Source organism: Vanellus vanellus (genome assembly GCF_965231255.1).
Source record: "Vanellus vanellus genome assembly, chromosome: 3".
Classification (NCBI taxonomy): domain Eukaryota; kingdom Metazoa; phylum Chordata; class Aves; order Charadriiformes; family Charadriidae; genus Vanellus; species Vanellus vanellus.
Genome location: NC_138907.1, coordinates 93492885 through 93507947, shown reverse-complemented (window position 1 = coordinate 93507947; position 15063 = coordinate 93492885). Strand labels below are relative to the sequence as shown.

Below are 15063 nucleotides of genomic sequence, written 5' to 3'. Positions count from 1 at the left end.
GGCCGCCGTGAGGGGGGAGGACGGGGCGGAAGGGAGGGACTGAGGGGGAGGGGGGGGGCGGCACACGACCCACGCGGGACGCCGTTGAAACGGACTGTCGGGGGCTGACCCCATTGTGCTCACGGTGGTGTGGGCGGGGGCTGGGAGCCGCTCAGCCCGCCCGGCCTGGTACCCGCGGGGTGAGGTAACCCGTGTCGTCAACCGCCGCCCGCGGCCTTCGGGGGCTGCCGTCTGACACTGGCGCTGTCCGGCTTCTTACCCACGGGGGAAAGGGAAAAATGGCCTCAAAACTCCCGCTTGGCCGTTTGCAAGTATGTGCTGAGTTGCAGTCAGCGTTAAGTGCAGCTATTTGGAACGCTTACTTAATGGTTACAAAATACGAGTACCGAAAACAAGGCATTACAAAAATATGAGAGTGCAGAAGAGTGGCAGTCTTACATTGTCGGTCACTTCAAAACAAACAACGTGCTATGTTTTTCTATCATCCAGGTGTTAATTTTGAGATTACATTTTTAACAGGACTTGCTTTTATTTATTTATTTATTTTCTTTAAACCAGTTGGTCCAAATGCACATTTTTAGCTGCTCAGGCTTGCTTGTTTTGTTCTTGTTAGGTCATTAGAGGTTTTTTAACTTTTATTTGGAAGAGTTGCAGTTGTACAATGTCAAATGTACAACAAAGTTGTACAATGAGTAAAATGGCCTTTTTTTTTTTTCTTCAGGAAAAGAACCGTGTTGAATAAGTCATTCACACTTTATAAAACATCTCACATGTCAGCAAGTACGCTGTGTGGCCAAAGAAAGTATAGCAGTCAGCCTGTTAAATCCATAACCTACACAGAAAATGAGATATCCTAATAGATTTAACGCATAGCTGCATCAAGGAATGTTAATACTGTGCCTAAGTATTTTGGAAGATACTTATATGCACTTTTCTTGTCATGGGGGCTGCACAGTGCTCCCATGTTTGCTGCCCTGTGATATTGAGTCTGGGATGCTCTAATTAGAAGGTAGTATATCCACCCTTCTCGGTGTCTGGGTGATCAGTGTCCCTGTTGTTGCCACATATAATGCTTCTGAAATCAGATTTCAGCTTTAAAAACACCACTGCAAATGGTAATCCAGAAATGCGCTGCTTCTTGCTGTTCCTGGTAAACAAACATTTAACCTTGAATGCAAAGTTAATATTGTGTTGTAGAAACATAAAAAATAGTGGAACAGGATAAATTTAAGAGAAAGTTGTTTTTTTTTTTTTTTTCTGTAGCTATTAAGAACACGTCACTATTGGAGTAACTAGTAAGCTTAAAAAAGAGTGATTATCCCTTTTTTTCCTTGGCTTACATTTTGACAAGAAACTATTACCAAGGTAACTTCCTAGGCACAGAAATAGGATTGCGATTTCTTTCTATATGCACACGGAGAAAGAATAATTGCAAAGGACATGTTTAAACATGGTGCTGATGATAATAATTCAGTACCCTGGAAGTCATGACTCTTGTGAAACTGCATTTTATGGAAATGATTTCCCTACAGTTGCCTTTTGTTTACAAAAAAACTCTAGCTTCCACCACAAATTTTCTCTTGTTGAGATTGATCCTTCTAGCACACGAGCTGTCAGGGATGCTAGCTAAGCTGTGTGCAACTGAATTGCGTGGTTTAACATTTGGTTTTCTATGTTGTGTATTTTCTGGAGTTAGAGAAAACACCGCATCAAAAACTGAACTTGGGCTAAACAACGTTGAGCACATTAAAAGTAATTCTCAAAGTTTAGTTGAATGCATCAATCTTTTAATTAGCAAACTAATTAAGATTCACTTTACTCATTGGAAGAATGCACAGATACTTCTTACTGACTTACGGAAAAAAATCATTGTTTTAATGAATCAGAAATACAGCTTTATGCACATTACACCAGAAGTTTAATATATGAAAACCATAGTTAATTATCTGCATTGATGTGGGTTTTGTTGTTTCTTGCATATTTTATGTCTTTTGAAATGTATTACTGTTATTTATATTTATTTTTTTTTTAGTATGAAGTATTTGTTAACATTTCATAAACTTGTGGACTGAAACAAAGTAACAGCTGATTGATTTAACCTTGGCATTTCAGTGCAGCCTGTAAAGGTGGCAGGTGTTAGTTAAAGCATGCTTAGGTTATGTCAGACTTATGGGGTGAAAAGTTGATCTTTGAGCACTTGAGAGCATTGGCTTTTTTGGTTCTCAAGGGATGTAGTGGATTTGAGTAATGAAGGTTTCCACTGGTCAAGAGCTCATTCTGTGCGAGAGAAGTAATCTTGAGCTATACCTAATTCTAACCAATAATTAAAAGAGAATAGCTGTAGTGGAAATACTGCTCGATGCCTGCTTCCTGATCTCCGGGGTGAAACTGATCTTCCTGGCCAAAATTTGAGTGTAATAAACCATCAGTGACAGCCTGTGCTGTTTGAACATCATGTTCTTTTAGGGCAATGTGGAAGCTGTTCTGAATTAATTCATATACAGGAGTCTTAAGTTTAGCATGGGTATGGGCTGTTGTTCCAGTAATACATTATTACCAAATAGTTGACCTTTGAGGCATATATGTAGATAGACTAAAAAAGTAGACTGCTTGGTGACCTGCTTATTTCTGTACTTTGAAAGAAGGGATGCTCACAAGTTAGAACTTCATAGTGACTACCATGGAAAAAGTTATAATGCAGTGACAAATGGTAAGTAATGATTGGGGAGAGGTTATTCTGATCAGTTAAAAGCTCAAGATCTAGATTGCTTCATAATATTTTCAATAGTGCATTTCTAGAAAGTGATTATAAATTCCTACTCTCACCCCCAGTTATTAGAAATTGAGGACTCTTAGTCACTATCATCTTGCTGCCTTATCAGCTGATATGGAAAGTTACAAATAATTTTTCTCTTTATAAAAACCTTTACATGTAGGAAGACATGGGTTCTCGCAGGACAGAGTGCTTCCAGTGGCCAATATTTTCCAAGTTTTACTTTTTGCTCTCTTCCAGACCATGTCTAAATTGACAGCAAAATCTTTGAAATATTCATGCAGGAGAACCTTTAACAGTATTGTGGATAACATTAGAGTAGAAAATACATATTATACAGTACAGATGGCATTCATATTAACTCGTGGTGGTATGAGAATTGCAGGTTTTGAAAGTTAGTAACATTTTGGACTTAATTCAGCTTGTGATCCACAGTAACTGATGATCTTTCTCTGTTGACTCGCTGCTTACCTGGTTATTCTCCATCTTGCATTTGAATTTTTGAATTCTCCCTAAGCATACCACCACACGCTTTCCTTTACTGAAATCTATCTTGTGGATTTTTAGATCATATCTTCAATTTGTGAAAATAATTTTGTATGCGAATCGTGTCACCAAGATTTTCTGCTTTCTTAGTTCAGTATTACCAGACTGTTTTTTGAAAACACCCTTACTTTCCTCATTCCTATTTAGTGAAAACGTTAACTAGAATCAGAAGGGGTTTCAACAAATCGCATCCATGTCAGATTCAGGTGGCACCCCACTGGAAATCTTCTCCTTGAGGAATTGACTCAGCCTCTGAGAACAGATTAATTTTTGCTGTTGTACACATAACATATAGGTAAAGTGTGCCTGTATAGTTTCCTTTTGAGAGTGTTTGGTGAGACGTATCAATCACTAAAGCAAAGGTGTATCGTTATATACTGCTTCCCTTTCACGACATCTCAAGTGACCCTGTCGAGGAAGGTTTTTTAAGAACAAATACAATTTTTGTTACAGCTTCAAGTTCACTCTGGATTAAGACTGTAAAGATTTTCTGCTCAGCATATTTATCCTGATAAGCCTGAGGCATTAGCAGTGTACTGTTTCAAAAGTCTGCAAACACAAGGAGCTATGTTTTTGTGCCAGCAGATTTTATTTTTTCCCCAATGTTTTATTTTGTGGATTGCAAAAACGATTCAGAGGATTCCTTCCACCACCTCGAAGGATTAATGCATTAAGCCTCTTTTTCTAGCATTTTGTAAACTTGTGCAGCTAAAAGCTAATAAATACACGAATATCTTCTTCTCGTGTGGCTTACAGCATATACAAGGAAAGTGGACTGGATATTTATTAAATAGCCACCAGGTTTTTCTATGGTAGCGTAGTTTAGAAACTATTTGATTGCTATCAATATTAGAGTTTTGACAAGTACTTTGTTTTATTTTCTTCCAGCAACCCAAAGAGCTACCCATTTCTCTCTCTCTTTCTTAGGGATCTTTTGTGTGCAAGTAGATCATGTGAGTCCTAATAGGTCACAGTGAATAAATAGCTCAGCTGAAATCACTGTGCTCAGAGTATAACAAAGGCTTTGTTCTGCTGGGCACAATGGAGCCAACAAAGAACAGTAGGAGGGTGATGCTAAATGCTATCTCTGTGTATTTAATTAAATACTAATGTGCAGTGGATTGCCAGGGAGGCTTGACAGCTGCACTACGGTTTTCTGCCCTTGTTAGTCTCCCCAAAAGAGCATAATGATCACCTTGTCAGCTGATGTTTTTGCCATCCATGTGAAGTGTGTTTACAGAGAGAAATTAGTGTTAGTATTCAAAAATGGTACTGTAGATGCACTGTAAATGCACTGTACTACTGTCTTACTCAGTTTCTTGCTTTCCAAGAAGACTTCTAAAGAGGACTCTGTCATCACAAAGTAATTTATTTTACAGTGTGAAAATTTTAACTTAATAATTTCAGGTCCTCCAGCTTCTTTTGGAGTACATTTTCTACCAAAATGCATTTTTTTTGGGGGGTGGTGGTACTGAAGCCTCTATTGGAGAAACATCATGTTTTTTTTAAAAAAATGTTTTTCTGGAGTTTTTGGAACTTCAGCTTTTCTCAACTTACACATGTGCTGCATATATTCTTTACTTTTCACTAGGTAGGGTTATCTCATCCAGGCCATTTTATTTGTGAAGCAGTAACCATATTGGATGACAGTAGCTGATCGGTATCGCTTCACCTGCTCTGTCTCCCTTAATCTTTGTCAACTATGGGCAAACTATACATATTTTAATTGCATTTTATTTGTTCTGGAAAATGTTTGGGGACTGCATGGAATTGTCCATGGAATAAGTCTAGCCCATGGGAGCACTTTCCTCTAGACCTCAGACTCCGTGGATCACTGGAAACCTTGCTGAAGAGATTGACGTGAAGACCAAACAAGGGGGTTTGTTGCAGCCTTACCCAAATAGCTTAGAAATCGGAAAAATTTCTTCCCCATTCTGTACAAGTAGCTGATGGATGGAGGAGAGGGGGAGAAGGTGAAATGGAGGAAGGAAAAGATATCTTTTCCTGTTCAGACAAGAAACAGGAGGAGGAAAGAGATTCCTTTGTTAGTGTGCAGACCAGAGGAAAGGAGGAGCTGAGGGAAAGCAAGTTCATGAGAAGGAACTTAATCATTCTGAATGTCAGTTCTGTAATAGGGCTCTTCTGTATCTCCACTGGCTCAGTGCAATTTCAGCATTATTTTGTGGTTCTGTACTCTCAGCTGTGCAAAATGCATTGCAGGCTTACATTTTCTCTCCATGAGTTTCTGCTGCATACTATGAAATTTAAAATAACAGTAGGGTTTTGTGCAGTCTCTGGAGCTCTACTTAATTATGGCAGAATCTGTTATTTTTGAAGAACAGGGCCATTTTATAAATACACACTCTAGAAGTATGACTGTTTGCCGTGTTGTTTAAAAAAATAAATTGAAAGCATAAATGATTTTGGTGTATTGTATTATATAATGGGCCTGCAGCTGACATGTGGGAATTAGTATTCTGATCTCTTAAACGTATCAGAATGGAATGTAAAGGTACCTTCCTTCTATTTATAAGAGAAGATTTCTGTCAGTACTCGTTACCTTAAGATAAGTCAGGAGATACTTAGTGGAAGACAAGATTGTGTGTTAAAGCTAATTACTATCTAATGTAACGTAGCTGCAGGTGTCCTTAGTGAACGGAGTCTCTAGTTCCCTGACTTACCAGTCACAGTAGAAAGTGATCTCCCTCAGTCTCACGTTTCTTCATCGGAAGTACCATTCTTGAAAAAATACAGAAATAATAAATTTGACTTAGTGTAGTGCTTATGAATCCTGGGAAGTGAAGGAAATGATGCAATATGGGTAAGCTGTGTAGCATTAAGTTTTCCTTTTCTGACCTGCCAGTTCTTTGTACTCCCGTGTACAGGAACTACCTGGAGGGGGCGACAGGGCAGTTTCGCAGCTGTGACATCTTGAAACTTATACGTAAGGCTTCCTTAAACAGTTCAGATAAGAGGTATTTTTTAAACGTTGATTTTCTGCACACTGGAGAAGTGCCATCGCTGGTTATCCACCACCTTAGCTGGACAGTCTATCCTTTGATTGTTATGAATTGTTGTTTTAGTGCTGGTGGTCCAAGGATATGAGAAGCAAGGTACATAGGGAGAAGTAATGTAGAGTGTTATAAGGGGAGAAGTGGTCTGTTTTATTAAGCCTACTGATTGAAATATTTAGAAAAAGCATAAGAGTTTGTGGCATACAGCCATCATCCTGTATTCTTGATGACAAAGAGGATTGGTGTGATAAAAATCTTGACATTATTTCTTCATGTTCCTCCCTGCAGATTTTATCAGTTTGGTTAGCAAAGGCTCTCTCCCTAAATATATCTTCTTTTGATTTACTTTTAACATTGAATGTATCTGTATGCCATGGTATAGTGTTGTTCAAAGCCTTTGTGTACCCATAGTTGATCTAAATTTTAGGCCTTCTTTCCATGCATGAAATTTTGATAACTGTCTGGTCAAGGGGCTATCGGTACTTCAATAGATTATTTTTTTTTTCTTTTTCCCCCCTTTCTATTGATATTTTTTTATTGACATGTAAAAATCCTTTGGAGAGTTTTGATCTTTGACAGTCTGATCCTGTTCTGGTCTGATTCTGTTCAGATTAGTACGACTTTTGCTTTTGAATTCTTTGGCAACATGATTAGGATCTAAGTGCAATTTGCAATCATACCACAAAGCCGAAAGTTGATTTTTCATACTACTTTCATGTTGTTTCTTAAACACTTCCTTAAGGCTGTATCCTTGTATGAACTGTCTTATTCTGGAGACTTCTATGGGTCTGTCCTGGTTTGAGGGTCCTTCCTCAGCTGTGTACAGTGTAACTGCTTTTTAGTTTTGCTACATTTATCTGTTAATCTGAAGAGTGTTAAAAAAAAAAAAAAAGTCTTGTAGAATGTATTTATCTAGGAAATGAGGTGGTTAAAGGTGCTTTGAGATCTATACATCCTAAGCATGTCACTGTCATACCAACTTTAAGAAATAGATATATATATATATAATTATATGTATAGCTAAATATCTAGTTATACTTGCCTGATATTCCCATGGTTTTGTCATGCATTTTATAGGCTTTGAAGTTGTGACTGGTGTGTGTGTATTGTTGTTTGGGTTGGTTTTTTTTTTTTTTGCTTTTGTTTGTTTGGTTATTTTAACTGCTAAACTGCGGTACAAGCTTGTAATAAATAAATTCTCATCTCTTAAAAGGCACCTTCTTACAATGTTTAAAAAGAGTCCTTATTTTGGGATTGCATCTAACTTTCACCATAAGAACACACTGCCTTACCTTTTTTTTTTTTTGTTGTTGTTTTTTTTTTTTTAAATTTTGTTACTGATTAACTTACAGCCTTATAGTTTTAGTTATAACCCTTATCAAAGTATAGGGACAAAGATGTCAGAACAAAACTGAACTATGGATTTTATGTAATTAGGCAGCTCATAAATAAATAGTTGATTTTTTTTTTGTAGATATCTTTCTCTGGCAATTATCAATATCGTTTCTAATTATCTAAAAACAAGTATGAAAACATCTGCATCTCACTTCTACTGAGGATAGTGAAATATTATTCTTTCTTTTTATGTGTAGGATATTTAGTCTAACTTGGCAAGATTGTTTCCTGCCTGGGCTTAGAGCTTAGTTTTTTGTGTGTCCTAATTTGCGATAATTGGAAAGGCTCTTTTAAGTTTAGGGTCTAATTTCAGTATTTCAGAGTAAGGAATTCTGAAAAATAAGATCTGTATTTCTGTTTTTCAGGGTACCTTTGAAAGTGGAACAAGCAAACAATGCTCGTGATGCTTTGGCCAAAACTGTGTATAGTCATCTGTTTGACCATGTAGTGAACAGGGTAAACCAGTGTTTTCCATTTGAGACTTCTTCTTTTTTCATTGGAGTTCTAGATATAGCTGGTTTTGGTAAGTATACTTCAAAAGAATAATTATTTTTCCAGTTGTCTGTTACTGTCACCGAAGACTCAATGATAAATTCTGTAATGGAGAGTGGGAGGGTTTTCTTTTTGGTGGTTGTGGGTGGAATGGATTACAAGGGCTTAAGAAGTTATCAAGAGAGCAGATAAAGCCTTATTTTCCTGAGCTACAAGAATGTAGATGAGGTCCAGAGCTTCTCTTGATGACCTAGTAACACTAACAAGTGTTAATGTGAAGCTAGGCATCTTTGTAATGATTTCAGATTCTTGTAGTGTCTCCACAGATGTAGCTTTTGAAGGACTAAAAATTCGGAATGGAGTCTTACTGTGGCCACCCAGTAAAACCAGGAAAGATATTGCATGTGCATGCTGTTTTCCCATTCAGTCCTGAGAAGATCACCGCACACAGACAGATAGTCTCTGAATTAAGATACTGTTTCCTAGAGGATGGATAGTTCTATTACAGAGTTGGACTTCAGGCTGCTGGTTGTTCCCTGGAAGTCGTGGGCGTTGATGGTTCCCATAAAGCTTTTGTCCTTTTTGGCTCCCTGAGATTCAGAATAGGGCATGTTTTCTGGTGTGCTCTAGCCCTGCTAAGGTGTTCTGAGAACAGTAAAAAAGGGAACTTTTGGTTTTCATGTCTTTAGGTCTATGATGTCCTGTGCCAGCCTGTTGTAACATGATGCATGAGGATGTGTTGGTACAGTTTCACTGTATGGTAGCATCTTGCTTTGGTTTGCTGCCAGTATAACTGTATGTTATTTGTCATAGAAATATGATCTTCCACAGTATTTTTACATCTGTCTTATGTGCAACTTGATAATCTGTAAAAGCTTTTCTTTTACTGAAAGAAACAGATATGGGTCTGAACATATCTTTAAAAGTTAGCATTGTGAAGCTTTTTCTTTCTTCTCTGATTTTGTGATATTTTCTTAGTTACTATCGAACATAAATTCTTGGAACACTTTTTTTCATAGAAGTTTAACTTCTGTTTTTCAGAATACTTTGAACACAACAGTTTTGAACAATTCTGTATTAATTACTGCAATGAAAAACTGCAGCAATTTTTTAATGAAAGGATTCTCAAAGAGGTATGTTATGTTTGAGGATTTATTTTTTTAGTAAAGAGATACTTAAGTACTGCTTTCCATAAGATTGCACATTAAGCTTAGATTAAAAAAATTCAGTTGACAAATTGTTTTCCGACTTTGTGGTATCTGGTTGAATATAGCTTTTTGAAAACCAACAATCTTTTTTTTTTCTTTTTTTTTACCATTCATTAAAATGAGGCATCCAGATACTGGACAGTGTCTTAGACCTAATGGGAGTATCTAATTGTCTGGGCCTATCGTTAAGGAGGTGAAGTTGGAATATATTAAGCTGTGGAAGGAAATTCTAAAATGTGTGTTAATTCATGCTGCATTTAAAAATGTCATCATGTTTATTTAAAAAAAAATTTTTGGTGGCTAAAAAAAGTGTATGGTAAGTGGTCGTTTCTCTTTTCAATTTATTTGTCTTTTTATTTATTTCTTTTTAAGGAACAAGAACTTTACCAAAAAGAAGGCCTGGGGGTTAATGAAGTGCGCTATGTAGATAATCAGGACTGTATTGGTATGTGCTTCTTGAAATGTCAAGCTATTCGTTAGTGTTATGGAGAAAAAAAAGCTTCAAGCAGAAGAGGCAAAATATGTATAGCACTAGTAATTTTATACTTTTAATGACGGTTGCAACTCTCCGAATTCTTTCAGCTTTGTATAACATTCAAGTTCTGGTTGGTAGTAGACCCGTATCGTCCTACAGTGTGTAATAACTGCAGCTGGGACTTCTGAATTTCTTGTGCATTTTCCTAGGAAACTAATTAGAATACCTAAATAGGGTAAATAAAGTGAAGAAGGGTGTGAGGGTGTCTGGGGAAAAATATTCCATGAATTAAAAAAAAAAATATAAATCCCATCCTATTCCCCATACCTTTTTTGAGCCAATGAGCAAATAAACAAAATGAACTATAGGCAACAGGCTGTAGATGTTTGCTGCTTTTAATTTTCTACAGACTGGTACACCAGAGGCTTTTGTGACCAAAACTTTGTCTTGCTTTTGCATTTATGGTAATTTGCTTATGGCAACTAGTCAGTCCTGACTGAGCACAGGATTCAGAGTGACAGAAATTAACATCTGTTGCAAAATGTCTGTTTTTTCTGAGTTTCTGTAGCTCTGCTGAAGAAGTTTTCACCTTGTCAGACAGGACTGTATGGTCGCTGACTTAACTAATGACAACTCTTGTCAAGCAAACCTCTTGGCCATCTTGTGAAAAAGCAACAGGAAGGTATTTGGAGGAGGGAACAAAAGTGTAGCAACAGGAAATAGGTGATTTCTTTAGTAATGTGTTTAATGATGTGTAGATGAGCCTGAGCTTGTTCCCAAAAATGTTGTTACAGTTTAGAGACTGTCATGGAGAAACAAGGAGAAGGGTTACCAAAACTGCCACCTTAGACTTCCGGAGGGCAAATTTTAATCTGTTCAGAAGACTGCTAGACAGAATCCCTTGGGAGGATGCCCTTATGGATACAGGAGTCCAGGAAGGATGGACATACTTCAAGAAAGAAATCTTAAAGGCACAGGAGCAGGCTGTTCCCATGTGCTGAAAAACAAGTAGGTGGGGAAGGAGGCCAGCCCGGCTAAATAGGAATCTCTTGCTGGATCTCAAAAAAAAAAAAAAAAAAAAGAGAGAGTCTACGACCTTTGGAAGAGGGGGCAAGTCTCTCATGAAGACTATAAAGATGTAGCGAAGCTATGCAGGGAGAAAATAAGGAGAGCCAAAGCACAGCTAGAGCTCAACCTGGCTGCAGCTGTTAACGATAACAAAAAATGTTTCTAGAAATTCATTAATAACAAAAAGAGGATTAGGGAAAATCTCCCTCCTTTATTGGATGTGGAGGGAAACGTAGTTACAAAGGATGAAGAAAAGGCTGAGGTGCTCAATGCCTACTTTGCGTCAGTCTTTAGCAGTGGAACTAGCTGTTCCCTGGACACCCAGCCTCAAGAGCTAGGAGACAGGGAGGGGAAGCAGAATGAGAGCATCATGATTAAAGAGGAAGAGATCAGTGACCTGCTATGCCGCTTGGATGCACACAAGTCTATGGGACCGGATGGGCTACACCCAAGAGCGCTGAAAGAGTTGGCAGATGTGCTTGCCAAAGCGCTTTCCATCATTTACAGGAAGTCATGGCTAACTGGGGAGGTCCCAATGGACTGGAGGGTGGCAAATGTAACACCCATCTATAAGAAAGGCAAAAAGGAGGATCCAGGTAACTATAGACCTGTCAGTCTAACCTCGATACCAGGGAAGGTCATGGAGCAGGGCATCTTGAGTGCCATCAAAACCCACATAATGGGCAACCAGGGGATCAGGCCTAGTCAGCATGGGTTTATCGAAGGCAGGTGCTGCCAGACGAACCTGATCTCCTTCTATGACAAGATAACCAGAATATTGGACGAGGGAAAGGCTGTTGATATTGTATACCTGGACTTTCAAAAAGCATTCGATACTGTCCCCCATACAATTCTTGTGGAAACACTGGCTTCGCACGGCCTGGAGGAGCATACGATCCGCTGGATCAAGCACTGGCTGACTGGAAGGTCCCAAAGAGTGGTGCTCAATGGATTTAAATGCAGCTGGTGGCCAGTCACAGGTGGTGTGCCTCAGGGCTCAGTGTTGGGACCATTTCTGTTCAACGTCTTTATTGATGATCTCGATAAGGACATAGGGTGTATCATCAGCAAGTTTGCAGATGACACCAAGTTAAGCAGGAGTGTTGATTCCCAGGAGGATAGGGAAGCTCTACAGAGAGACTTGGATAGATTGGATCATTGGGCCAACATCAACGGTATGAGTTTCAACAAGGGCAAGTGCCGTGTTCTGCACTTGGGCCACAATAACCCCATGCAGCACTAGAGGCTTGGGGAAGTGTGGCTGGAAAGCTGCCTGGCAGAAAGAGACCTGGGGGTTCTAATTGACAAACGGCTGAATATGAGCCGGCAGTGTGCCCAGGTGGCCAAGAAAGCCAACGGCATCCTGGCTTGTATTAGAAATAGCGTGGCCAGCAGAAGTAGGGAGGTGATTGTGCCCCTGTACTCAGCACTGGTGAGGCCACACCTCGAGTATTGTGTCCAGTTTTGGGCACCTCAATACAAGAGAGATATCGAGGTGCTGGAGCGAGTGCAGAGGAGGGCAATGAAGCTGGTGAAGGGCCTAGCAGACAAATCATATGAAGAGCGGTTGAAGGAGCTGGGACTGTTTAGTTTGAGGCTGAGAGGAGACCTCATCACTCTCTATAACTATTTGAAAGGACACTGTAGAGAGGTTGGTGATGGTCTCTTCTCACAGGTAATTAATGACAGAACAAGCGGGAATGGCTTCAAGCTCCAACAGGGTAGATTTAGACTGAACATTAGGAAAGAATTTTTCACAGAAAGAGTGGTCGGGCATTGGCATAGACTGCCCAGGGAGGTGGTTGAGTCTCCATTCCTGGATGTGTTTGAGATGTTTAGATGTGGTGTTGGGGGATATGGTGTAGGGGAGAACTTTGTAGAGTAGGGTAGATGGTTGGACTTGATGATCCCAAGGGTCTCTTCCAACCTAGACGATTCTATGTTTCAACTTCCTCCGCAGTGTATGTGTTTTTTGAAACATACCTCAGGGTCAAAAGGGGTTCCCTGGTGCCTGTTGGAAGACAAGGTCTCTGTCTGACTCAGTGGGAAAATGGGTTGTAGAGACTGTTGCCAAGTTGTTGCCTTTTCCTGCCATATAAAAGATTTGGGCAGCTTACCTAAGAATATAAGTAGCAGTCCCTCAGTCATGACCCCTTTTCCTATTCCAGCCAACATGTGACACCCCACCACAGATTTGACACATTTCTTCATTGTATGAGTTATTCTTAGGTAAGAATAAAATTATAGATTAGTTAAACCATGGCATGGATTCCTGTTTCCTTTTCTTGCATAGTCAGGAGAAAAGGATTTTTGACTGCCTTTTGAAGTGGGTGAGAAAAATGATGTTGGTTTCTGTCAAAATATGATTTTAAGGTGTTGGACCAAACCAGTAACAGCAGTAAACATGTAGAAATATTAACTGTCACAAAAGAGAGTGTTACTATGTTGACATGAAAAAATTTTTAACACTGTGGAAGAAACTCAGAGACAGTCATTGGTATGTTAGAATGTTTTGATGGAATGGTAGTCATCTCTGTAACTAAATTAGGTTGTTCAGATTTTATAAGCATAAATTCTTTACATCAGGGCTATCTTTGTGCTTTATATGTAGCCTCACTGTTTATGATCTGTGGTAAGAGTTCATAGGCATTGCTGCAGTACAAGCATTAGTCATTTCTTCCTTTCCACAGAAAAAAAGTAGGTAGTAAAAATTCCTTTTACAAGAACAGTTTCATAGATAATACAAGAAAGTTTTAAAAGCTGCAAGATTCTTGTGTCTAGTATTTTCAAGAGCATGAATTTCTATGTCAACTTTCAAGGGCTTTTGTGTGTGTATGTGAAAGGTCAAGGCAATACATTTGTAAAAAGTTGTGGAACCACCACTGTATGCCTAAGTCTGATCTGCCTTTCTTCAAATAATTGCATTTCATTTTTCTCCCTGGATCCTGTTGTGAATGAAAGTATGTGCCTTTTCATGCTTTTAGTTTTGACATGTGGTAAAACATGGATTAAAAGCTTTAAAAAATCCCCAACAATATAAGCAATTATCCCATAAAGACCTATGGTTGTACCACAAAAGCATTTAGGCACCTTATGGGAATTAGATGACTTAATTCAGCTTGAGACCCAGAGTAAAAATCAAACAATCCGTGCCTGATCTGTTTTCCTTCGTGTTCTTTTGTGTGAGAGTTAGAACTTAGTATGTATAGGATATCGATTAAATCAGCAATTCAGATACGTAGAGTTAATTTGCAATGACATTTTGTGTTAACAGCTTTCCCTAGATGCTGTTACACAGAATCAGATCAGTAGCATTTTAAACTTGTAATGTTCAGCTCTGATATGAGGTTATATATATCCAATTTTTGTAAACGTATTTTGTTTTATTAATAGATTTGATTGAAGCAAAATTAATAGGTGTACTGGATATTTTGGATGAAGAAAATCGTCTTCCCCAGCCAAGCGACCAGCATTTTACTTCAGTTGTGCACCAAAAACACAAGGACCATTTCAGACTCTCTGTAGGTTTATCTTTGCTGTCTGTCATGTTTTAATAAAACAGTTCTTGGAACAGTTGATAGTAACACTTCAATTTAATGAAAACCTTTCCTAAGAAATCTCATACCAAACCAGTCTGCACAATCCATATTCTTTTGTTAAGGACAAGTTTGGTTATTAGGTTTGTTGAAAAGTTCACTGGAGGCTTAAGTCTTCTAGGAATTGTAATATCCTGCTAAACTAAAGCCATATTCTTCACTTACATTTGAAGTTTGTAACCATGTAATACATGAAAAGGAAATAAAAACACATTTTAATTAAGATTATTTAATATCAGATGAGCTATTTTGTTGTTCCTTTCAAAAATTGCTTGCTTTGGAGAATACCTGACTCACATGGAGTGTCTAGCTGTCACTTCAGAGATGAAAATAGGGAACACACAATGAAAACCTTTTTGGTTTTGTTAATTCTTTAACATACAGCACTCTGGAAGGTTAACGCAAATTATTGCAATTTATGTATATGACTTCTGTTGAAATGCAAAAAAAAAAAACCCCAAAACCAAAAAAAAACCCACACAAAAAGGTTAATTCC

General features: G+C 38.4%; 1 protein-coding gene across 7 annotated transcripts in view; it reads left to right on the top strand.

Moving 5' to 3' along the window:
• MYO6 (myosin VI) overlaps positions 1-15063 on the top strand; it is a gene marked incomplete at both ends in the record, with an annotated part of 82974 nt that overhangs the window by 34120 nt on the left and 33791 nt on the right. For all 7 annotated transcript variants that reach the window (XM_082481070.1, XM_082481067.1, XM_082481069.1 and 4 more), the window contains 4 exons: positions 8094-8251; positions 9262-9353; positions 9801-9873; positions 14365-14492. In XM_082481070.1, coding sequence (XP_082337196.1) covers positions 8094-8251; positions 9262-9353; positions 9801-9873; positions 14365-14492 — 451 coding nt within the window. The remainder of the gene's footprint in view (positions 1-8093; positions 8252-9261; positions 9354-9800; positions 9874-14364; positions 14493-15063) is intronic.